General features: G+C 42.1%; 1 protein-coding gene across 1 annotated transcript; it reads right to left on the bottom strand.

Annotated features, from left to right (window-relative positions):
- Positions 1-873: 873 nt before the first annotated feature.
- LOC113177261 (uncharacterized) lies at positions 874-21,611 on the bottom strand. The gene is made up of 6 exons (XM_077798026.1): positions 21,474-21,611; positions 19,302-19,422; positions 14,934-15,053; positions 4,196-4,322; positions 3,872-3,932; positions 874-3,088 (listed from the first exon to the last, which is right to left on the bottom strand). The coding sequence occupies exons 3-6, from the start codon at positions 14,961-14,963 to the stop codon at positions 1,753-1,755; spliced, it is 1,554 nt and encodes a 517-aa protein (XP_077654152.1). The 5' UTR covers positions 14,964-15,053; positions 19,302-19,422; positions 21,474-21,611; the 3' UTR covers positions 874-1,752.
- Positions 21,612-24,941: the final 3,330 nt, after the last annotated feature.

The raw sequence follows: 24,941 nt of genomic DNA, 5'->3' as shown, positions 1-24,941 counted from the left end.
AAATCCTAAATCTTACAGTTACACGATTTACTACTATTACTTAGGCTTACTCCTAATGAACTTATGTTTTATGCTTACTTCTAACTTATTACAGGGCAATTTAACATTATTTATCCCATAGTACTTATTTTTTTTAATTTTATCTTATTTATTCTGCTTATCAGTATCTTATATCTACAATCTATAATCTATATTGATTAGACTCAAACCATAACACTCACCAGTGTGTTTGTTCTTGTATTTGAAGGTAGAAAGATCAATTAAAGGCTTTCACACATTTTGACAGCCATAATACTTCTATCCAGTATGAATTTATGATTTAAAGCTGATAAGAATAAGTGAAACCTTTCCGGCATTGCTTACATTATACTTGCTCAGCAGTATAAGTGCATCCGTTCTTGAAGGTGAGTGGAAGTACTAAACTTTTCCAGGCTGTTTACATTCATACAGGCTCTCTGCAGTATGAGTTCTCTGGTGTTTTCACACTGAATTAGAATAAGCAAAGGGTGTACCACACTGTTTATATTCAAGAGGCCTCTCTCCAGTATGATTTATTTCATGTACATGAAGATAATCACAACTTGTAAATGTATTGCCCTACTGTTTACGTTCAAATGACTCTTCTTTAGAATAAATATATGTATGTAAAACCCACAGGAAGAAGTAAAGGCTTTCCTTGTATACATTCATAATGTTTTTTCCCATTGAGTTTTCTTATGTATTTGAAGAAGCCAAACTATTGAAATTAATACCACAACACTTATGTCATAGGGCCTTTCTCCTCTATGAGATTGTTCACTTATATTTTAGGAAAAGGGAGAAAATATGAAAATTTTAATACATTATTTATCTTCATAGAGCTTCTCTCCAGGGTAAGTCTGTTCATGCATGTGAAGATGAATGGTAAAACTAAGTTTGACCACAATGTTTACATACATGAGGCTTCTCTCCAGTATCAGTTTTTTCATGGGACTGAAAGCCATCAAATGAAGCAAAGCCTTTCCCATGTTGTTTACATTCATAGCATTCTTTCCTGTATGAATTCGTTCACGTGGGTGAAGTGGAATGGACTGCATGAAGGCTTTGCCACACTGCTTAAATTCATAGGGCTTCTCTCCAGTATGAGTTTAATTATGTATTTGAAGGTAAAAGGACCTAGTGAATGCTTTCTCACTTTGTTTACATTCATAGGTCTCATTTCCTATATAAGTTCATTCATGTGAGTGAAGCTGACTGAATGTAGCCAAACCTCTTCAAGGTTGTTTACATACATAGGGCTTCTTTCCTATATGAGTTCTTTTATGTTTGTGAAGCTGAGAGCTTAACACAAAGTCTTTCCTACATTGTTTACATTCATAGGGCTGCCTTACAGTATGAGTTATTTCATGTGAGTGAAAGTAACTGGATGATGCAGTCTTTCCCACATTGTTTACCCTGATAGGGCTTCTCTCCAGTATGAGTATTTACGTATTTGAAGGTGAGAGGACCAGGTGAAGGTGTTCCCACATTGTTTAATTCATAGGGCTTCTTTCCAATGTAAACCTGTTCATGCACATGAAGATAGGGGTAAAATAAAGGCTTCGTTTACATTTATTTATATTTGTATACATTTATAGGAGTTTGTTCACATGTTTGAAGGGAAAAGGGCCAGGGGAAGGCTTTTCCACATTGTTTACATTCATAGGGCTTCTCTCCAATACGAGTTTGTTTATGTATTTGAAGGGAAGAGGAAGAAGTGAAGGCTTTTAAACATTATTTACATTTATAGGGCTTCATTCCAATGTGAGTCTGTTCATGCACATGAAGATAAGTGGAACAACTAAAGGCTTTACCACACTGTTTACATTCATAGGGTTTCTCTCCAGTATGAGTTCGTTCATGTATTTGAAGGGAAGAGGGCCAGGGGAAGGCTTTCCCACATTGTTTGCATTCATAGGGCTTCTTTATACTATGATATTTTTCATGTGAGTGAAGGTGACTGGATGTAGCAAAGGCTTTCCCACATTGTTTACATTCATAGGGCTTCTCTACAGTATGAGTTTCTTCATGTGAGCGAAGGTAACTAGATCTACCAAAGGCTTTCCCACATTGTTTACATTTATAGGGCTTCTCTCCAGTATGAGTTCGTTTATGTATTTGAAGGGAATAGGGCCAACGGAAGGCTTTTCCACATTGTTTGCATTCATAGGGTTTCTTTATAGTATGAGTTTTTTCATGTGCATGAAGATGACTAGATGCAGCAAAGGCTTTCCCACACTGTTTACATTCATAGGGCTTCTCTGCAGTATGAGTTTCTTCATGTGAGGGAAGGTGACGGGATGTAGCAAACGCTTTCCCACATTGTTTACATTTAAAAGGCTTCTCTCCAGTATGAGTTCGTTTATGTATTTGAAGGGAAGACGGCCAAGCGAAGGCTTTTCCACATTCTTTGCATTCATAGGGCTTCTTTACCGTATGAGTTTTTTCATGTGCATGAAGGCGACTGGATGTAGCAAAGGCTTTCCCACACTGTTTACATTCATAGGGCTTCTCTGCAGTATGAGTTTCTTCATGTGCACGAAGGTGACTGGATCTAGCAAAGGCTTTCCCACACTGTTTACATTTAAAAGGCTTCTCTCCAGTATGAGTTCGTTCATGTACTTGAAGGGAAGAGGGCCAGGGGAAGGTTTTTCCACATTGTTTACATTCATAGGGCTTCTTTAGAGTATAAGTTTTTTTATGTGAACAAAGGTGACTGGATCTAGCAAAGGCTTTCCCGCACTTTTCACATTGGTAAGGATTCTCTCCAGTATGTGTTCTATTATACTTTCGAAGGGAACTGGAACAAGTTAAGTCTTCCCCAGGTTGCTTACTTCCATATATCTTCTCCCCAGTATGAGATTGTCCACATTTTTCAAAACTCCTGAAACAATTGAACTCTTTTCTGCACGTCAAATATCCATAAGGTCCATTGACATCATGCACTGACACTTGTCTTTGAACACTTGTGAAAGAAATGAAGGAATTCCTGTTCTGTTTAACTTCATATGGCTTCCCTCCACACTCCTCATTCTTATATGATTTGTTTGCACAGTGAGATATGATATGCCTATTAAGGAAAACATAATATATGAAGATCTGTCCACACATATTGCTTTCACATAAACTTTCTACCAGAAATATCCTTTAAGACTAAGATTTGGAGCCAGGCACAGTGGTTCACACCTGTAATCCAAGTGACTGAGGAGACTGAGGCAGAAGGATCTCGAGTTCAAATCCAGCTTCAGCAAAAAACGAGGTGCTAAGCAGCTCAATGAGACCCTGTCTCTAAATAAAAACACAAAAATAGGGATGGGGATGTGGCTCAGTTGTCAAGTGCCCCAGAGGTTCAATCATGAGTACCAAAAAAAACCTCTAAGATATGGAATCTCACTGAGGGTTTTTTTCCAAACTGAGCACCTTTCAAATTTGTTCCAGAGCCTACCATATGATTTCTGTATAAAAATTACAAGCACAGTTTATGGCTGGCTCATTAATACTCTTATATTTATTAACAGGCATTGGACTTACACTATTACCCATGTCAGGGAAAGTACTGGTTTTCTGTCATGTCTACATTGTATTCTGTTTGAAAGTCAATGTAACAATTACTTTGCAAAACTGCTCCTCCACAGCTGCTAATAAAGCAGTGCTATTAAACACAGGTTGTTAGCACCATCAAAAAGTCAATTATTTTGAAAACACTAAACATGTATTTTACATTAAGGTTAATTTTGGTTAAAAAAAAAAGAATAAACATTACTCATATCATGCTTGTTTTCTTTGTTTGTTTGTTAAATTATAGGAAAAGAATTCCCTCAGGGCTCTGATTCTTCTTATGAGTACAAATTACCTTACATCTCTCCCAGGATTTGTGTTCTGATCTTCAACATTTTGGTCCTCCCATCTGACTCCTAAAATGTAGACCCAGAACAGTCATTATGGATCATCGTGAAATCAGAATGCATTTTGAGATTTACAATTTGGACAACTATCATGCACTAATTAAAAAGATGGAAAAAAAGAAAAAAGAATTATGATATTCATGCTGTTGAGTACAATGACATTGGGCCCAATTTATTCCCCAGTTACTCCCTTTTCCACATTCCACATGCATGAGCAAAGTATACCTCCCAGGTGCTCTGTCTTTCATTATGTAATGAAACATCATGCTTACCTATAGAAGCCAGGTTTCTAAGTACTTCCTGCATCACATCTCTGTGGAGATTCTTCTGGGAAAGATCAAGCAGAGCCCACTCCTCCTGGGTGAAGTTCACAGCCACATCCTCAAAGGCCACTGAGGTCTAAAATATGCCACAAACATATAGTGCAGACCAGGAGAGACTGACAACATGAGGGCTCTATTCTCAACATGTGAGATGTTCTCACATTTCTGTGGTCTCCAAATATTTATGTCATGATATGGTTTTTGAAACTTGTACTCTATATCTGCACTCACTTCCCAAACAAGCATTCCAATGTAATAGCTACTTTTCTATCTAGAAATGTAGCAGCAGAGCAAAAACACCCTTCTCCTGGTGGAGTCCAAGGAATAAGGCATGCTCCTGGGTCACCCCTAAGGTCTTTCTAGGGTGCATGTCTAATACATGGAATAATAAAGCCCTACTAACTCATGTGAAGAAGAGAACTAATATTAGTCCTCCTGACAGTACCTATTCTGAAAAATGCCTACTGACAAAGTGGTACTTTAGTGGGTAGGGGGAGCTAAGAATTTGGGAAGGATCATACCAAACTAAGCATTTACACTGAGTCAGAGTGCTTTAGAGGGTACATAAGCAACGTAGGACTTACTGAATATTTGCTTACCTTCAGATATCCTGTTATTTTGTTCCACTCTTAAATTAGAACTTCAAGGATTAAAGTCCCCCAACCCCTCAAAAAGAAAAAGAACCCTCTGAACAAAGAATCTCAGAGCTTCCCTAGTAGACAATATTTAATTGAAGTGGTCAAAACATAGAAACTGGAGATAAAGCTTATCCTGTGTGATAACACCAAGAAAATAAAGTAGAATTTTCAGGTGCTTCATCAAGAGAAAATATTTGTCCAAGAAAAATAAGAATATTTTTAAAAAGTAATACCTATCAATATGTTCTAGACAGCAGACCTTTGGTTTATATAATATACAGTCATGTGCCACATAACAATGTTTTGGTCAAAGACATTTTTGGTTAATAATGGACTACATACACATGGTTATCAGTAGTAAAGAAAAAAGCAATGTGTTTGTAGGAATGATTGTTCAAAAACACCTACTGCATGATCACCTTTGATATCTTGTAAAGTCTAATGTTGTGCAGGGCTGTAGCCTAGGAAGCCTTGAAACAATAGAGTCTAGGCATGTAATAGGCTGTTCCTTTTAGGACTCTGTAAATACACTGTGGTGTTTGTGCAATTATGAGGCAGCCTAAAGAACACCCAGAATGTTAAGTGACACTTGACTAAAAATAAGAAACTTTTAAATTATATTATTAAACACAGCATAAGATTAGCAGAAAGTTGAACCAAGAGACAGACCAAGAGAAAAGAAAATTTCAAATTCATATGGAAATTGACTAAAGAGATAGAAGGTACTGTGGAGAAGTGGAAACATTCACATGCAAGTTAAAGTATGAGTCAAGGCTGGGCTCTGAGGCATTATATACCTGTAATCCCAGAGTCTCCGGAGGCTGAGGCAGGAAGATCATAAATTCAAAGCCGCCTTCAAAAAAAAGCAAGGTGCGAAGCAACTCAGTGAGGCCCTGTCTCTAAATAAAATACAATATAGGGCTGGAGATATGGCTCAGTAATTGAGTGCCCCTGAGGTCAATATCAGGCACCAAAAAAAAAAAAAAAAGATGAATCAAGACAGACTGGTATCTAATTGAAAAAATGCATTGTTTTCCTCAATTCCACGGGCAGACATTAATTGATATTAGATTCTGCTGTGAAAATAAAATTAAAACAACTTTTTTTTGCTAGAAAAAAGGGAAAACATTTTTAGTTTTCAGGAAGAAGAATGGGAAATTAAAAGTATTAAAATTATGTGGAATTAACAATGAGAACGAGTGGAGGAGAAGCCTGTAATCCATGGGACATCAGAGTGCCACAGCACATTTTGAGATACATAAAAGCACAACTAAAATGGAAAATAGCCAGGAGGGGGACAGAAGGTGAAAGCCGCATAAAAACGGTTACAAACTATCTGCAAAGTCTTACACAACAAAAACTAAAAAATACTTCTGAAGGAAATGATGCATTTTAACGATAACTGGTATTTGCCAGCATACAGAATTGTAAATCTCCCCAAACATTAACCATGAAGTCAGTTCAATCACTTTCCAAATACCAAAGACATTTTTATACAAAAAGAAGAGATATTCTTCTAATGTTCACATGGAATTGCAAGACACTCAATAATGAAAGAAGAAGAAAAAAGAAGAAGCATAACACTTCGTAATTTCAAAATCTGCTCAAACTACAGTATCAAAGACAGAGCAGGTCACAGCACAGCCAGAGATCTGGAGGAAAGGCCTGACCTCCACACTGAGGCCTGGAGATCCGGAGGAGAGACCTGTCCCAGGCCCAGAGATACGTGGTAAGGCACCTCATGCTGTGGTTCCTTATTCACCAAAGCATGGCTCCAAAGCCCAACATCAGGGTACGTATAGGCTTGAGGCTGCCACCACCACAAAACTGAGATATCGCCGCTTCTATCAAGGAACAACAATAAAGACCTGGTAAGACATCACCAAGGTCCCTGTGGTCCCAGCTGCACCAAAGGTATCTCTACTATGGGTGATAACAGTTATCCTGTTGCCGAGGTGACAGGGAGTCTTGCATGGGGTTCCCTATCTCTTGTTTCTCCTACTAATGATTACCCTCTCATTAGTCATATAATCTAATACCTCCATACTCTCACATCCTACCTCATAAACATCTCAGCCAAGCCCCACCCTCTCTTCTACCATTAGAAACTGTAAACTATTACAGAAACCTATTGACTATATGGTAGAAGATACCCAAACTCATCATTTCTGACTATAGTGACAAAACTGTAAATATAAAAATAGAAGCTAACTGATCTATGGCTGCACATTAGGTACATTAAGTGCTGTAATATTGATCTCCCCCTTAAAGGTGAGGTACTGGTAACTTATAGGAACACTATAAGACAATAGGGAAGAAGCTGTCATACCTCAGATCTACACATCAAGAGAGGGAGACACATAGACATCATAAAAAAAAAAACAAGAGAGGAAAGTGCCCCAAACAAACCAAGATACCACAACAATAGGATCCATAGATAGCACCATAGATGATGTATCAGAGAAGGAGTTTGGAATATACATAACTAAAATGATCTGGGAATTAAAGAACAACCTAAGTGAGCAGATACAGGCAAAAATCAATCACTCCAACAAAGAGATGAGAGTGCAAATATAAGTTGCAAGAGATTACTTTAAGAAAGAGAAAAGGAAACTGAAAAAAAAATATAAATCCTCAAAATGAAAGAAACAATAAGCTAATTAAAAAACTTGATAGCATCACCATCAGATTAGATCACTTGGAAATGAGGCCCTCAGACAATGAAGAAAAAATATACAATCTTGAGAATACAGTTGGCCTCACAGTGAAGATAGTAAGAAACCATGAACAGAATATCCAAGAATTATGAGATACCATCAAAAGACCAAATTTAAGATTTACTGGGATAGAGGAAGGTTCAGAGATTCAAACCAAAGGAATACACAATCGTTTAAATGAAATAATAGCAGAAAATTTCCCAAGCATGAAGAATAAACTGGAAAACCGAATAAAAGAGGCCTATAGGACACCAAATGTATAAAATTACAAAAGATCTACAACAAGACACATTATAATGAAAATGCCTAGCATACAGAAAAAGGTTAGAATTTTAAAGGCTGCAAGAGATAAAAATCACATTACCTATAAAGGAAGACCAATTTGGATCTCAGAAGATTTTTCAACTCAAGACTCTTAAAGCTAGGAGATCCTGGAACAACATATACCAAGTTCTAAAAGATAATGGATACCAACCAAGAATCTTATATCCAGCAAAATTAAGCTTCAAATTTGATGATGAAATGAAACCTTCCATGATTAAAAAAAAAAAAAACTAAAAGAATTTACAGCAAGAAAGCCTGCACTACAGAACATTGTAGGCAAAATATTCCATGAGGAGGAAATTAAAAACAATGATGAAAATCTGCAAAGGGAAGAACTACAATAAAGAAAACACCAACCGAAGGAGGAACCAAGTCAAGTTAAATATCAAAAATAAACAAAAATGACCTGTAATACAATTCATGTCTCTTTCAACTCTTTTTGATAAATGTTTACACATAAAAATTTTAAGTATGATATCATTTAATTTTTCAAGTTTTTGTTTATCTCATATTTTTTGTTTTCCATTTATCTTCACAAAGTTATACAAATATGTTCTTTAAAACATTTAGTATTTTATATGTTATATTTTAATATATAATTAATCTGGCATCATATATACAGTGCCTGTGATATGAGATGAGGTATATTTTACCCTCTTATAATTTAAAATCCAGTAGTCAAAGATTTAAGGATGAAAAAGATCAATCAGAGTAAAAATTGTTTAATAAGGCATTTATAAAAGATAAGGGCAAGGTTGAGGGAAACTAACAAATTTTGTGAAGCACCTTTCCTTCTGTAAACTTGGAGAGGTAGGAGGTGAAAGAAGAGAGAGCCATTATGAAAAACTTGTAGGAGAAGGTGACCTAACTAAAGCTATTCCCACCAAAAGCACATAGAAACCAACTCACAGTCTAAAATAGTCTTATAGGGAGAATAAAGCACCATGCTCTACTCTTGTATATTCTAAGTTCATCTCTTGGTATCCCTCTCTGATGGAACTCAACAAGAAACCACATCACAAGGAGACTTATCATGCAGCCTACATCATGAATCGCTAAAAGGAGAAAGATGAAGAAAGGAGCCAATATGACAGGCATTGGTGACATGAGGCCAGTGAGTATCTGAAATGTGTCTACTCTAAATTGAGGTGTGCTATGTGTTAAATAGACATTCAATTCCACAGAATTACTAGGACAAAGAAATGAACATGAAATATCTTACTAAAAATTATTTTCCTTGCAAATTATGTTGGTAATCATTGGGTTAAATGAAAATATATTAAAATTAAAAAGTAACATTCTGTATCTTGACTGTAATACTATCTATGTATCTATCTATATATAGTCATTTTTTATATTTGTGTTATCAAAATTCATATAAATTTAAAACTAAATAGGGCAAATTGTACCATATATTTAAAGTCAACAAACACGACTTTAAAAAGAAATCTAGGTCGTGAAGTATCTTAACAGGATTAGGCACATACTAACCACCTGATAAAATGGCTATTATTATGAGTCAGTAAAACAACCAGCATCGCACACACCTGTAATCCCAGTGGCATGGGAGGCAAAGGCAGGAGGATCGAAAGTTCACAGCCAGCCTCAGGAATTTAGCCAGGCCCTAAGCAACTCAGTGAGACCCTGTCTCTAATAATATTCAAAATGGGGCTAAGGATGTGGCTAAATGCTCAACTGTCCCTGAGTTCAATCCCTGGTACCCCCAAAATAAATTAAAGAAACGAAAGAAAGGAAAGAAAGAAAGATAAAAACAACCAGCATCAAGCTGTTTCATAGTTGGATAGGGAGGGGGAGCATGGGAGCAACAGACAAACACTAGATAGGGAAAAGGGGAAGGAGAAGGGAGGGGGCAGGGGGTTAGAAATGATGGTGGAATGCGATGGACATGATTATGCAGAGTACATGTATGAAGACATGAATAGTGTGAATATACTTTTTATACAACCAGAGACATGAAAAATTGTGCTCTATATGTGTGATATGAATTGTAATACATTCCATGTCATATACAACAAATCATAATAAAAAGAAATTTAAAACAAACAAACAAACAAAGACATAGTAGCACAGGTTTAAATGCAGACACATATGGCAATGGAGGAGAATGGGGGACCCAGGAAGTGCTGACCCATACAGAAGGAGCCAGATCTTTCCAAGTGTAAAGAACCCTGGGGAATGAACGGCTGGAAAAACTGTATGTTCACATCAATACCAGAAGTCAGACCCCACCTCAGCACATGCATACTTGAAATCCACATGGAACAAAGTCATGAAGTAAGATGTGAGCCTCACAATTCCTACAAGAAAACACAGAGCACACGTCTCACAACACTGAATTTGGAAATGGTTTCTGGGATATTATACCATCTATGAGATTCATGAAAGAATAGGTAAACTGAATTTCACCAAAAATATCTTCAGTCCTGTCACTGCAGCAATGAGACTGGAACTACAATGCCATGCTAAGTGGAAGAAGGCAGCACAGAGGGACACACTGCGTGTCCTCACACAGGGAAGCTGCTAGCTGATGTCACAGAAAGCACTGAGTACTCACCAGATATGAGGAAGAGAGGAGAGGGGACAGCAGGGCTGGGGGAGGAGGCTGGGTCTCAGGTGACAGGATACACTCAGAGGCCAGCACTTCCGCTCTCTGGCACAGTAGGGTGGCCATGGTGTACAGTATGCCACTGTGGTTTTCATAATTCAGCTGGGGAGCAGTCCACAGACACCAAGAAATGGCAGATGTTAACAGATGGAAGAGCTGACGCCCTGATCTGATCACGGCACACTGGAACAAGTGCGCGACTAGCTCACTGCTCCTCGTCCATATGTGTAACTTAAAAGTGCATCAGCATAGAAAGGAAAAATGGTGTCCTCCATGGACACCATCTGAAGAGTAAAATGGCACCCCAAGGAATTGTAGAAAATACCTGTGCATCGAGCCTCTGGAGAGGTGTTAATTCCTGGAATGAATGAAGAACAAGCCACTGACAAAGCTCAACCCATCTTCAGGACATAAACACACACATACCTGGCAAAGAATACAACACCCTGAAGAAAGCCACAGGGATCTAGAAAATGTGAGGCTCCACTGCAGGATGAAAGGCTCTCACCGTGACAAAAAGAAAAAGTCAAGGAAGGCTGCTCTCACCACTTCTGACAACACAGCAGAGGTGCTCCCAGGGAAGCCAGGAAGAACACCAAGGTATTCTAGACCTCAGGGCCAACTCACACAGCCCCAGACACTGAGCAAAATCAAGGACTTCACCAAGCACACAGAGGTGGGCACAGGCTCAGGCTCAGATCCAGACACACTCGCCGGAAGACACAGCAGCCACAGGCACCAAGATGGGAGGAGACAGCACACTCTGTGCCCTGTATCACCTCTCTCCCCATCAACAGTGAACACCAGACATGGTGCCCAACTGACTGGTTTTGCTGGATTCCTGCTCCCTAAAACCTCTACTGCAAGTGGAAGGGGACATCGGATGGGCTTTCATCACTGCAGTGCCTACCAGAAAGCCTGCTACAGGGCGGAGATGAGTACCTCAGAAGTGGTGGGGCTCTGACACACACAAAGGCACAGAGGGAAGCCTCCCACAAATGTCCTCACAGCTCACATCCACTCAACTTTCACAGGTTTAAGTGACCAAGCCCATCTCCCATGTCACACTGTGGCTCCAAGATCCCAAATCACTTCACAAAGTTGGGGTAATCCAAGTGACTTCACAATGGAGGCTCTCATGAAATCCTTTACTGCAAAGTTTACAGTAGAAATATAAATGATTTTGAAAACCTGTAAACACCCAAGAGGTAGATCTGTTCCCAAGGTCAGCAGTGAAAAATTAATACACAAATTTCAATAAAAATCAATTTAAAATAAAAAAGTCAACTTCTGTACACATGAAATACTGAAATGCAATTAACACAAAACTTCATTTACAATAGCACCACAAGAATAAATATAGAATAATAACATAAGAACATACAATACATACATAATAACTAACACAACAGAAAAGTATAAAACTTATTTCCTAAATCGAAACACTTGTTGGAAGAAGCTCAAGATGCAAACAAAAGAAAAACCATCCCATGCTCATGGACCAAAGTTTTAACATTATTAATGTGGTGATACCTTCAAAATAATCTACAGATTCTATTTACCAATGAAATCCTAAGTGAAGATTTCTTTTTAGAAATTGAAAACATCATATGACATTGCAAGGGACCGAGAATAGCAAACAACTTTGAAAAAGAGAAGAGCACTTTGAGTAGCACATCATGAGCACAAAACTTACTTCAAGTCAACAGTAACCAAGGTGCAGTAATCACACCAGGAACACCATGTAGATGACGAATGACAACAGTTGTGGGGAGCAGGAGGTCACCAAAACAGCAGTGGAGCAGCACCACATAGAAACCCAGGAAAACCTGCAGGACCACTGTGATGCTACAACAGCATCAAATCTCACATAACTGCAGGATGCACCTCAGTGAAACACGGCTGGAAGCTTCGTGGAGGTCTTACCTGTCCTTGCTGCAAACCTGGGGACTCAGCACCATCCTGCAGACAGCAGCCGGAGTGCCCAATGTAACATCAACACTCTACAGTGACAGTCATCACAATCCACAATATGCACAGTATTGAGCCAAACCAGGTGCCCATCAACAGATAAAAGGATAAAGAACATGTGGTACACAAACACAATGGAATTTCACTCAGTGCTAAAGAATGAACTTATGCCACTGGCATGAAAATGGGTGGAACTGGAAGACAACATGCTGAGTGCAAAAAATGAGAGTCAGAAAGCCAGCTATTGAATGTTTTCTCCCATATGTGGCAGCTAGAGCAGAATCAGGGAAGAAGTGGGGTATGAGGGATCTCATGAAAGTAGAAGAGAGATCAATACAGTAGACCAAGGAGACTGAGAGAAAAGGAGGAGGGTCAGGAAAATAGAGTAAGAGTAGAATAAAACTGAACAAATTATGCTGTGTGCATGTAGGAATATATAACAGAAAATTCCATTATGTTTATCTATAAGGCATTAATTTGAAAAAAAAAAACTATAAATAAATAGGAGGAAGGCCAGTAGCATAGAGGAAAGGAAACAGGAAGAGAGTAGGAGAGAGAAAGAGGAGTTACTGGCATCTGAAGTGGAGAACATTACATCCCATGCTTGCATGTTATGTAAAAACTGAACCACAGCATTAGCCAGGCACAGTGGTGCACAGCTGCAATCCTAGCAACCCAGGAGGCTGAAGCAGAGGATGAAGGTTTGAGATGACCCTCAGCAAAGTAGAAAGGTCCTAAACAATTTACTGAGACAGCCTCAAAATTAAAAACACAAAGGGCTGGCAATGGGGCTCAGTGGTAAAGAGTTCATTCAATCCCTGTTGGCAAAGAGATAAATAAATAAAACAAACCCCAATATTATATATAACTAATCTACTAATAAAATGAGAAAGAAAATAGCCAAAGAAGGGTATAATTTGAGAAAATACTAGTGTAAGCAATGCCCTGGGTATGACACTCAAGGACATGAAAAAGACACCATAGCCTATTAGGAACTTTTTTCCCCAAATTCCCAAAATATGTTCGATGAATGAAATGATGACATAGAAAAGACTTAAAAAAAAAAAGAATATTTCACCTTGCTCACCTCTGAATAAATACGTTTCACATTTAAGGAAAACCTGTCTCAAATAAGGAAGCATTCATTTCAAAGTGAGGAACACAGAAAAGGCTGGGGCTGAGGGAACACAGATGTCTCAGGTTCAAGGAGCAGGTAAGGTCCCTATGAGCTGGGCATCCTCACACCTGGTCCTGCTCACTCAAACACTCCATGATCCAGGAGACCTGGACCATGACTCCAGTCTATGAGGCTTTTCAGGTTTGCACAGCACTGCACTGGGGTGGGTGGTCCTTATGCTCTGGGAGAGTTTTCCTCCTTCACAACTGAGAGAGAATGCAAAGGCAGGAATCACTGCTGACCTGGCCCCTGAGCACCAGCATCCACAGGCTCATTGTCCACCTGTCTCCAAGGAATGAGAACAGGGCTTGGGGGAGACAATATCCCTAGGAGGGATCTGTCTAGATGAGGCCTGTTCCAGCACATTCCTCAGCCAATGGGCCCTCCAGCTACTCTCCTGAGAGTCTGTACCCCATACCTCAGGTTGCCCTTTAGAAGGAGGTGACCCAGGGCCTAAAATTCCCTGCACCCTGCAGGACACAGGGCAGCTTTTGGTACCCAGAGGTAGCCCCAGAAAAGGAGAGGACAGTGGCTAAAGAAACAGGACCCCAGAAGAGTACAAAAGAAACTCCTACACAAAGACATCCTGGCATCTCTGGTGGGGAAGGTAAAGGAAGAGAGACAGGAAGTTGTTTCACAGTGGAGCTCCGGGTGACTCTGCTCTGCTCTCACCACAGGGCAAACTCATCAACAGAAGACACATCTTTGAGGCTGTGCCCACTTGAATATAGTGTGAGGAGCAGAAAGTTGATAATGCTTTGAGCTGGAGAAGAATGTGGATTCCAGCAATGTCATCAAAGAGCAGAAATTTTAAAGATCTACTGAGAGTCCTAGCAGGCCCTAGATGGGGGAAAGCAGGGTGACTCCTGGGGAAAGAAGGACAGGGACCCCTCAAACCAGCATCCTTCACACAGGAGACCCACACCTGAGGCAGGATCCATGAGGTCCTCTACCTTCACTGCACACTAAGGGGCTGGGTGGGCATAGAGGGTTCTTCCAAAGATCAGGCAGACCAGGCAGCACACTGGGAACCCACCATGGACCAGCCCATACCATGAGCTGAAGGCATCAAGGGCTGAGCTGTAGCAGCATCTGACTCAGGTATGGCTTGGCTGACTCTGGAGCTGACAGTTGGGAAGCCAGAGTCCAGCCACAGATGATTCCCACCAGTTCTAAACAGCCCACCTTCCCCCACCCACCACCCCTGTGATCTGACTGGGCCCCACACACTCACCACTTCCTGCCTTCTGAGGAGACCAGACATCCTTCCTATGGATCTCAGCAGGTGTAGGTCACAGGGAGACAGATCTGAGACACAGCCACTTGGGCCTCATGCAGCAGAGAAGACACAGTCCTGGAGATACACAGGGTGAGAGATGAAGGCCTCTGAGACTGTGGAAGACCACCCCCTCCCACCAGCTGCCTGCTACCTGCCCAGGGTTCATAAGACCCCTGTATACCCCAGCCACATATACAAACTTGGGGCCCTGAGTGACAGGAGATGTAGTTCTGGGTAAATAGGCCAGAAAGACAGAGTCTTGGCAAAAGTCCTTCTCAGACAGCATTTCCTCCCTGCAAGGGGTCCTGCCCCATCAGGGGGACATTTCCACTTAAGCAGGGCTGAGACAGCTCTCTACAGCCAGCTCTGTTGTCTTCCTGTTCCTCTGGGCACAGAAACACAAGCATGTATGAGGAATTACAGCCTTGGTGTCCAAGGCAGCCGAGAAGGTAGGTGCCAGGTCTGGCCAGAATGGAAGGGAGGGAGACACGCATCCATCACTTGAGAAGAAGCCAAGGTTGCATGGCTAAGGCCTCCTCACACTTTCACTCTCAATTAACTCTTTTCCACTCAAGAAAATAAAAAGACAATCAGGAAATACAATTAGTTAAGTGCATGAAAAACTAATTATATGGCAATAATAAAAAGAATTCAATGAATAGAAAGCAAGCCCTTGAACCACCTCATGTAAGGAGCCTGCTTCACCCACAGTACAGAATGAAAACCCACTTGCAGAGAGGTAAGCACATTCCCAAGTTGGGAGCCAGGCTCTGACAGCTGGCCCCAGAAGGACTCATTCCTTGGTGGCCAGGAGGGAACAACTAAGTATTTCTCTCTTGAAACCCATCATGCCCCCTGTCCTATAGGTTTTCTGAATAAGAAGACAAAGAAATTCCAAAGAAAGAGATTGATACACTCACATCTATGAAAAATGAGGCTCCTGCATGAAACAACAATAGGGTACAAGAAGGTTGCCCTACCTCAGGGGAAATGTCTACAGTCTTTACAAAGAAAAATAAATTCATGTTGAGGGAATATTAAAGAAAAGAAGAAATTACCTCACAAATGAATTAAATTTGAATTGAGTTTTAACTGAATTAAATTTTAGAAAATTACTGAAAACCTTTCCAAGAACATGAAAATACACAAAAAAAATGCTCATAGAAATAGTATTCAGTAAAAAGTAATGTACATCCACATGGAAGTAAACAAGAACAGACATGTATTAGAGATATACACACAAGGATTAAAGACCAGAGAGCTGATCCATATAGTGCAATGTAGTTTATCCATAATCAATAGCCTGATGATTTTCCGATGTGTACAACATAAAGTGTGCATACTTAGGGGCCAAATTTTTAAAAAGGATGGAATTATCAAGAACATAAAAATTACACTCAAAACAAGTCAGGGTCCCAAAGCAGAAACAGTGGAGGGACCTGGGGGAACCACAGCCTAAAACAGCAACATGAGTCTAACCAACTGAGACAGAGACTACATACTACATGTTACGGTCCCACAGTAATAGAGTACTAATGGTAACACAAAGTTATTGAAAACTCAAATAAGACAAAACCAAGTAACATTCTGCTTCCTCACACATGGGTAAACAACCAGGAATGATAGAAAGAATCGGCACTGTCCGCACCTCCAGGCAGAGGTAGCAGAGACCAGGGCAGCCTGCCCAGGGCCAAGTCATCTCTATTTGGGTAGGGATATATGGGAGTTTAGAATCTGACTACACTGAGCATTAAAAATATATTTCAAAGGGCTGGGGATACAGCTCAGTTGGTAGAGTGCTTGCCTCACATGCAGGAGGCCTTAGTTTGAATCCCCACCAGCACCACACACATACACACACACACACAATTATATCAAGAACTCTCAGTTCTTCTTTACATCAAATTACTCTATCCAAATAAATGTTAACCAAGAACATAAAAATACTAAGTTCAATGAAGAAATGAAATTCCTGGTCAGGCATGGTAGGGCACACCTATAATCCCAGCAGCTACTGAGGCTGAGGCAGGAGATCATGAGCTAAAGTCGGCCTCAGCAAAAGGGAGGTACTAAGCAACTCAGTGAGACTCTGTGTCTAAATCAAAAAATACAAAAAAAATATTTTTAAAGGTGCTGAGGATGTCGATCAAAGGTTGAGTGCCCCTGAATTCTATCCCCAGTACCCTAGAGGAGGGAAAAAAAAAAAAAAAAGGTTCCTAAGTACTTGGGGGAAAACTGGAATTTTGTGGCAGTAAGAGTTGATAAAGGCTACATCAGAAGCAAGTTCAGATAAGCAGCCTGTCACCCCCAGTTCTCCAGGAACCCCGCTTGGTAGCTAAACACATTCCCAAGCATGGGGACAACTCTCACAGTGGATGCAGTCTAGGTTGCTCCTCCTAGGGAATGAGGAAACCTGAGCAGCTGGACATTTGGTTCTGGAAGGTCACACTGTGCTCTCCTCTCCCCAGAGTGAAATGTTCCATCCTGCAGGACCTCAGTTTTCACTGACACTCAAGCACTCACCAGCAGGCACATGAGGGCCCTTACCTGTGAGGCCTTTTCCCTGAAACCCCTTCTGACACCTAAAACGTGAGTCTGATGAACACCAATCCATTCTCCAAAACCACTGGTCATTCAACAGTTAATTCTAACACCACCAGGGTCAGCACAAACCCTGGTTCAGGGTCAGCTCCACTGCCCCAGTATGGATGCCAGGTGCAAGGCAGACAGCCACACTGCTGCAAGCAAAGAACTACAAACTGGGGACTTCCATCACCCCCCTCCTCAAGTTCAATGATTTGATTTTAGCAAAACACATTGCTTATATTCACCTTACTATAAAGGATACAGCTTAGGATTGGCCAAAATAAAAAGATATGTTAAAAAAAATGGAAGAGTCAAAGAGAATTCTGGGAAAGACCTATGAATGAAGAAAAACTCTTCCTCTGCATTCTGCTATAGCAATTCTGCACAGAGACCCCTTTCCCATCCTGACTTTGAAGATGCTCCCCTTTTTTTAAAAAAAAAAAAATTATTTTATTTATTTATTTTTATGTGGTGTTGAGGATCGAACACACTGCCTCACAAGTGCCAGGCAGCACTCTACCACTGAGCCACAATCTCAGCCCCATAAAGATGCTCCCTTTTTAACTCAAACTCTGATACTAAAAATCCCTCCCCTATTTTTTCCCCCTCATAAGCAATTAGGGGAACAGTTTTCTCTTCAGGAATCAGAACAAATACTTGTTAATCAAACTTGACTCAAGTTTCCCTCCTTCCTCTAGGATCCTGAACTCTGACCCACTGGCACCTGGAGACAACATAGGACCCTTCTTCCTGGTGCCTCTTAAGAACAGGCTGACTCCTCGCAGTCCTCCCCTCCAGCTTCTTCCTAACCCTGTTTGCCCCTCTCTACGAAGCAGCCCTTTTCTGCAAGAGCTGTGGGTGCTTGCAGAGCTCACCTGTGGTTCTCCCCCCTCCTGCTCCTTTAGATAAGTTGCTTCTCACCCAAATCTGCATTTGTTTCATTGCACACTCTGGGATCAATATGCACCCTCAGAAAGGGGCTCCCTTTAGCCTTCCCATCCAGTCCCCCACCACATCTGCCTGAGGATCCCCAGCTTTCCAGAGCTCTGTAGCTTTTCCGTATAAGGGAGCCTTCCAGGGTTGGTGTGAGCAGCCTGGGCCTCTGCAGGAAAGGCTGCCCAGAAAGCTCTGACTGGACCTTCAATGACCTCCTTTTGCAGAAGGAAGTCTGGCCTTGGGTTACAGTCACTGGGATCAAGAACTTTTCTTCTCAGTCAAGTTTTCTTTCTTTCTTTTTTAACATTTATTTATTCATTTATTTATTTTTTGTGGTGCTGAGGATCGAACCCAGGGGCCTCACATATGCTAGGTGAGTGCTCTACTGCTAAGCCACAACCCCCAGCCCCTCAGTCAAGTTTTCAATCAGAAGAGACTTGGTGTTTAGAGAACCCAGTAAAATCACTCAAACTTTATGTCTGTGTTTATAGGAGGAACAATTTTAAACACTCACATTTAAATACTTCAACAGGAAAACCAAAATTATTCCTTTTCAGACAATAAACATGTTACTCAATGCTATATCCAAGATAATATTTGATAATCATCACAGGTGACTATTATTAGGAATTGACTAGTTTTGGTCAACAGAATCAGTGTTAAACATTCACCTGCAGTTCACAGGGTACAGAACAGACCCATCCACTGCCAAACCACTGCAAACTACAGGAGTGGATGTTTTGGTGAATCTTTGTAATGAGCCAATTCATCTACCACAATGGGTTGGGGAAATATACTCACTTTCTGCAACCATATTAGAAGAAATCTTCCCTGTTTCTTTTTCCAGGTAGCATCCAAAAGGCCAAGCCCTGGAATTATATTTTAAACCACTCTTCCATCCCCATTGCAAAAAAGAACACATCTAAAGAGAGAAAAAAAATGTACATAAAAATTTTTGACTAGCCAGGTGCTATAGTGCAGGCCTGTAATCCCAGTGACTCCAGAGGATGACATAAGAATCCAAGTTCAAAACCAGCCTCAGCAATTAGCAAGGCCTTCAGCAACTTAGTGAGGTTAAATCTTTGTGATAAAAATACCAACTTCTTGGGGCTGGGATTGTAGCACAGTGGGGAAGCACTGCCTTGCAAGTGTAAGGCACTGGGTTCGATCCTCAGCACCACACTAAAATAAATTAAGATACTGTGCCCATCTATAACTTAAAAATATATATATACACAACAAATTGATATATACATATATATGTATATACCAATTTCTCTACCACACTTTCATCTGGGAATGCACGCATTTCTACAACCACACTGAAACAAAGGTTTTCACTGATTCTATTCCCAGGTATCATTCCCAAAGCAAAGGCCTGCAGTTCTAATTTAAATTTGCAACATGCTCCCCAGCAAAAAAATAGAAGTCATCTAAGAAACGCAGTGAACTCACTCTGGGGAAGAAAAACAGTACGTAAAAATTTTTAGAGAGGGTAATATAAGACCTAATATTTGTTTGTTTTCTGTTTTTTTCTATCTTTTCCCCCCTGCCTTATACCTCTAGCTTTTCCTTTGGAAATATTTTCTAATCAGCTCTACTAATAAGCTACACTTTACAATTACTGAAAAACTGACACTAAAATAAGTGGGCAAGTCTTTCCAAGGCAACAAACCCAGGGAGCTGCAGCACCACTGAACACTGACCTGTCAGACTCTAGCTTCAGGTCAGGCCATTTGTCACCAGGCACATCCTCCCAACCCCCACTTGCTGCTGAAGAGCTTTGTAGAATTTTGCTCCACCTTGCTGGGATCAGTTTCCCCTGCTCTTTGGAATAACTGTTTTCCTTCAAAGCTCTGAGTGCATCCGGAGGGGAGGAACCATGTCTGTCATGTTACCTGAACACCAGCATCTCACTGCCAGACCTGTATATCTCCAGCTGCTCCCCTGAGAGGCTGCACCCCACACCTCAGGCTGCCCTGTAGGAGGAGGTGACCCAAGGTCTGAAATTGCCTGCACCCTGCAGGGTACAGGGTAGCTGTGGGCAACTTGCAGCAATACCAGAAAAGAACAGGGCAGTGATTGAAGACATAGGTCACAATGTAGTGGCCAAAGGACACCTATGCCCAAAGACAAGGCACAGCCAAGATAAAGGAAGGCATAAGTACCTTTTAAACACAAGTTCCAGGTAATTTCTCTCTGTTTTCCACTCCTGGGAAATGTTTACCCATATTTTTAAAATAAAATATTTTAAACGTGCCATTCATTAATAGGAGAAACTACCACAATTAAAACACTATGAAACAAATAGTTGGCAAAGCATGCACTGGAGGGTGCAGCTGGCATCTGGGAATGCGGGAGGGAACTGGAATTTCAGGTTTCTGCTGCCAGTCTTGGAAGGAGCCAGGCTTTGAATGGAAAATGGACTTGATACCCTGTTTCCTGCACATTTAGGAGTATGTGTCTGTAGGACGCACAGGTTAATCCTGGGGAGAAACAGGGACAGGCGGGGACCCCTAAGGCTAACACAGTCAGAACACACCTGAGTCCAGAACTCTGACACCCTCCCCGGCTCACCACACACCCTGGGAGCATCAGGCCACATGAGCTGGCCAGAGCTGACCCAGGGATGTCGCCAACAGGGAGGCGAAATAGAGGACAAGGATCTGTTGCCCAGCCCACCCATGGGACAGGGGCCCAGGGCGACCTGCCACAGAGAACTCGGCCGCGCTCTGCAGCTTACCTTAGGGACACGCCACCAAACTCACCCGCAGACCCAGGATCCAGGGCCACCCGCCAACGCAGACTCGAGCACGCTCCGCAGCTAACCTCAGAGACCTGTCATCCAACTCATCCCGTGAGCCCAGAGCCACCCGACAGTGGGGAATCCGCCCCCACGCTCCGTAGCTCACACCACTCGGGTCCCCGAGGCAGGTGGTGACCGGGTCCCGCCAGTCCTGGCCGCACACTCACCGTTTGGGGCCACCGGGGTAACCCGCCGTCCTCCGGAGGAATATCCCGGGTACCCGAGCTCGTCGGGGACTCAGGCTACGCGGAGCACCAGGGGATTCGGGAAGAAGACGCGGAAGCAGTGGGCGAAGAACTCAGCGAGCAAGGAGGAAAACCCCGCGAGAATGCGGAAACCCGCCCCTCCCCGCCTTCTGCGCACCTCATTGGACAGTTCCTCCCTGGCGCTCCCGATTGCCAGGCTCCGCGCACCGCCCTAGTTTTGAGTGACAACTTACGTCACCCAATCGGTGCTGCACTCGGCCCAAATGACAGGTTCTTGGTCCAGCCCCCTTTCCAGACGGGACTTCCTTGCAGTGCCGGGACCTGAGCGCGGCAGTAGCTCTGGGACCCCACCGGGCGTGGAAGACAGGATCTGAGGAGCGCCCTGGGCTGCTCCGCGGCGCCCGCCCAGTCCGCAGCTGTCCCACTGAGAGCTTCCCATTTAGCCAGCTGCCGTCTGTTCCCTGCCCACCCGAAAGGGAGGCGAGGGACCGGGCAGGGCGAGCGAGCAATGAAAGACGCGACCGGGCCGACTCACACGGAGCGTGTTTGTCAGCGCTGATAAGTGAAGGCCACCTCCCCACGGACGGGGAAGATGCAGCTGGGGTTCGGGACTTCTGGGGGCAGGCTCGAGGATCCGAGCTGGGCGGGTGCTTCCACGCGGTGAAGGGTGGGGCTGGAATGGGATAGTGCTGATCGCCCTCGGGCTGGAAGGAATGTGGGCGGTGGAGGGTGGGGTAGTGTGAGCGGGTGGTGAGCCTTTTTCAGGTGGGAAGGAAACTTTTTCTTAACGTGGTGGCTGTCACTTAAGATGGTCATCCAGGTGCTAAGCAAGGACCTTACTACGGGAACCCTAAATCTTCAGCTGTATCCACTGTCGACCTCCAAAGTTTAAAGGTATAGGTAGTGCCCTGCGCAGAGGCCCATACCTGGAATCCCAGCGGCTCAGGAGGCTGAGACAGGATTGAGAGTTCAAAGCCAGCCTCAGCAAAAGTGAGGCCCTAAGCAACTCAGTGAAACCCTGTCTCTAAATAAAATACAATAGGGCTGGGGATGTGGCTCAGGGGCTAAGTGGCTGTAAGGGTGGCCTTAGGCCTTAGCCTAGGCAACTCCATTTTAAAACTCTAGTTTGAAACCTGTAGTCTCACCAGCACACCCAGGGAGCCCTCCAGTATGGCCCTCAGACCCAAACAAGTCACTTCTCCCCACCCTGACAAACTCAGAGTGAACTCTTTGGCATGTTGCCCTCTGCCTGATAAGAGCAAGAAGCAAGAATATCAGGGTGGGGACCACCAGACCAGATGCTTCAACCTCAGGAGGAATGACATCACTGAAAAATCTGGTAGCAGCTGATATAGGGATTGACAGATGGTCAGAAGCCCCAAAACTTTGTATAAATGACGGAGCAAATGAACAGACATTCAGCCAGCTGACACTGATGCACACAAGTCTGAGAGCCTGGTGAGGACCTGGACTGACATCCCAGCTCTTCTCATCTGCCTGATCTTCTGCATTATTCTCACCTCTTTCAAACTCTACAGCGGTCTCTGGACTCTGGTGAGAAAAGGACACCTCTCTGTGACAGCCTCCTCAGGCAGCCATCAGCTCCACCCCAGGAGAAGCCTGCCTTGGTTCGTGACCTGATCACTGTTGTCTGAGTGAGTACATCTTCTGGACTTAAAGCCTAAGACTTCAGACTTTTGATCTGACACTCAAGCTTAGCACACAGGGGGAATGTCTGTAATAAGTCTGCCGTGATGAGGTGTGTTTGCAGTGTTTAGAATTGTTTGCTTTGAATTGATTATGTCTATTGCAGTGCCTAGCATTAAGGATTGTCATTTTCTTGATTAAGAACCTATAGAGTGAAATTGTATTGAGTGATTTGAGTGAATAAAGCATTGAAAAGGGCAGAAGCAGTGGACATTCTTTATTTCTCCTCCTCAACTGCATAAGTGGCACCTTTCACCCATCATGACAGTGGCACTGAGTTCAATCCCCAGTGCCATAAATAAATAAATAAATAAATAAAGGTATACTTCCTGAAGGATATGAAGAATAAGTCCAAGGATACATTCCCCTCCTCTGCAGCTGTTCCCACACCTGCCTTCTCTGGGGTAAAATTGAAGCTTATGTCATTTAAAAGCCTAAACCTCAGACAAAGGGAAGGAACACAAAAGGAACTCACACCTGACAGGCACCTGACCACTCCACCCTACTAGGTCAGCTAACCTCAACACAAGCCACAGGAAATTCCCTATCCACACTACAGTGCCACCCTAATGAATCAGCAATAAAACATAGACCCTTCCTTTAGCCAATAGGCACCACCCCCCACCCACCCAAAAATGAACCACAGCAGGTATTTGACCTATTGACACCATCTCTGAATAAAGAGGAATTTATAGAAATCTGAGAAAATAGTTCCTTGCAACTCTGTTAAGAGTTGATTCTTTTCTCCTAGGAATTACATAGCCTTTCATCCATTTTGAATTCACTCTGTACAAGTCAGAGACAGGGATCTACAAATGGATAATAACAAGTTTCCTAAGCATAGTTTGTTTTTTAAAAAAAAAATAAAGGATGTCCTTTTTCTAATGCATTTGGCACACTTGTACAGGATCAAATAACAATCTGTGTGGGTTTGTCTCTTTGAATTCTATTCTGATCCATTGGTTTGTCTCACTTCTCTGGTTGAATGTGTTCCTGTTTTAAGAACATTATAGCCTCAAATTTCTGAGATTTACTTTACAAATTTCTTAAACTAATTAAAGTATTATTATTTCTTCAGTAGTTAGCTCATTTCAAACCTAATGATTCATTTTTCATGTTAATAAATTACTGAAATGTGGATTAAATGAATCATCTGATCATATAGCATATTTAGTCCCTCAACAAATTCCTTGTTGCTCATCCCCAAATGCAATTTTTGTTTACAGAAGTTTGCCTTTGAATATACAGGAATGAAGTTAGCATACAAACCAGAATCCATGGTTTGAGCAAGTAGCATTCAGGATTTGGACGTGGGTCTCATCTTCTGAGATACTGTTCTCCATTGCTCTGAGCTCAGTGATCACACCAGGATATTGAAAACCAGCTCACATATATGAATAATGTCCACACCATCCCTCCACCTGCTGCCCAGATTTGAGATTGTCAAAAATTTTCTCCAATATCCTACCCCAATATTATTCTCAATTATTCCTCAGAATAATTGAGAATAATTGTCCTATAAGAACAGAGACATTTACTCTGATGCTGCCTCAAAAGACAAATACTTTAAAGACTCCATCCCATTGTACTGGCCCCTGAGTCACGGAGGGGCATAGTCAGTGGGCTCTCCCCCCATCTCTTTCCACTTCCCATTTTGCCACCTCTTACCTTTTGCCTTCCCACACTTCTCCAAGAGACAGACAGTTTGACCTGTCTAGTCAT

The sequence above is a fragment of the Urocitellus parryii genome, chromosome 1 (genome assembly GCF_045843805.1).
Source record: "Urocitellus parryii isolate mUroPar1 chromosome 1, mUroPar1.hap1, whole genome shotgun sequence".
NCBI lineage: Eukaryota > Metazoa > Chordata > Mammalia > Rodentia > Sciuridae > Urocitellus > Urocitellus parryii.
The sequence above is the reverse complement of the archived record's forward strand: the minus strand, read 5'-3'. Positions and strand labels throughout refer to the sequence as shown.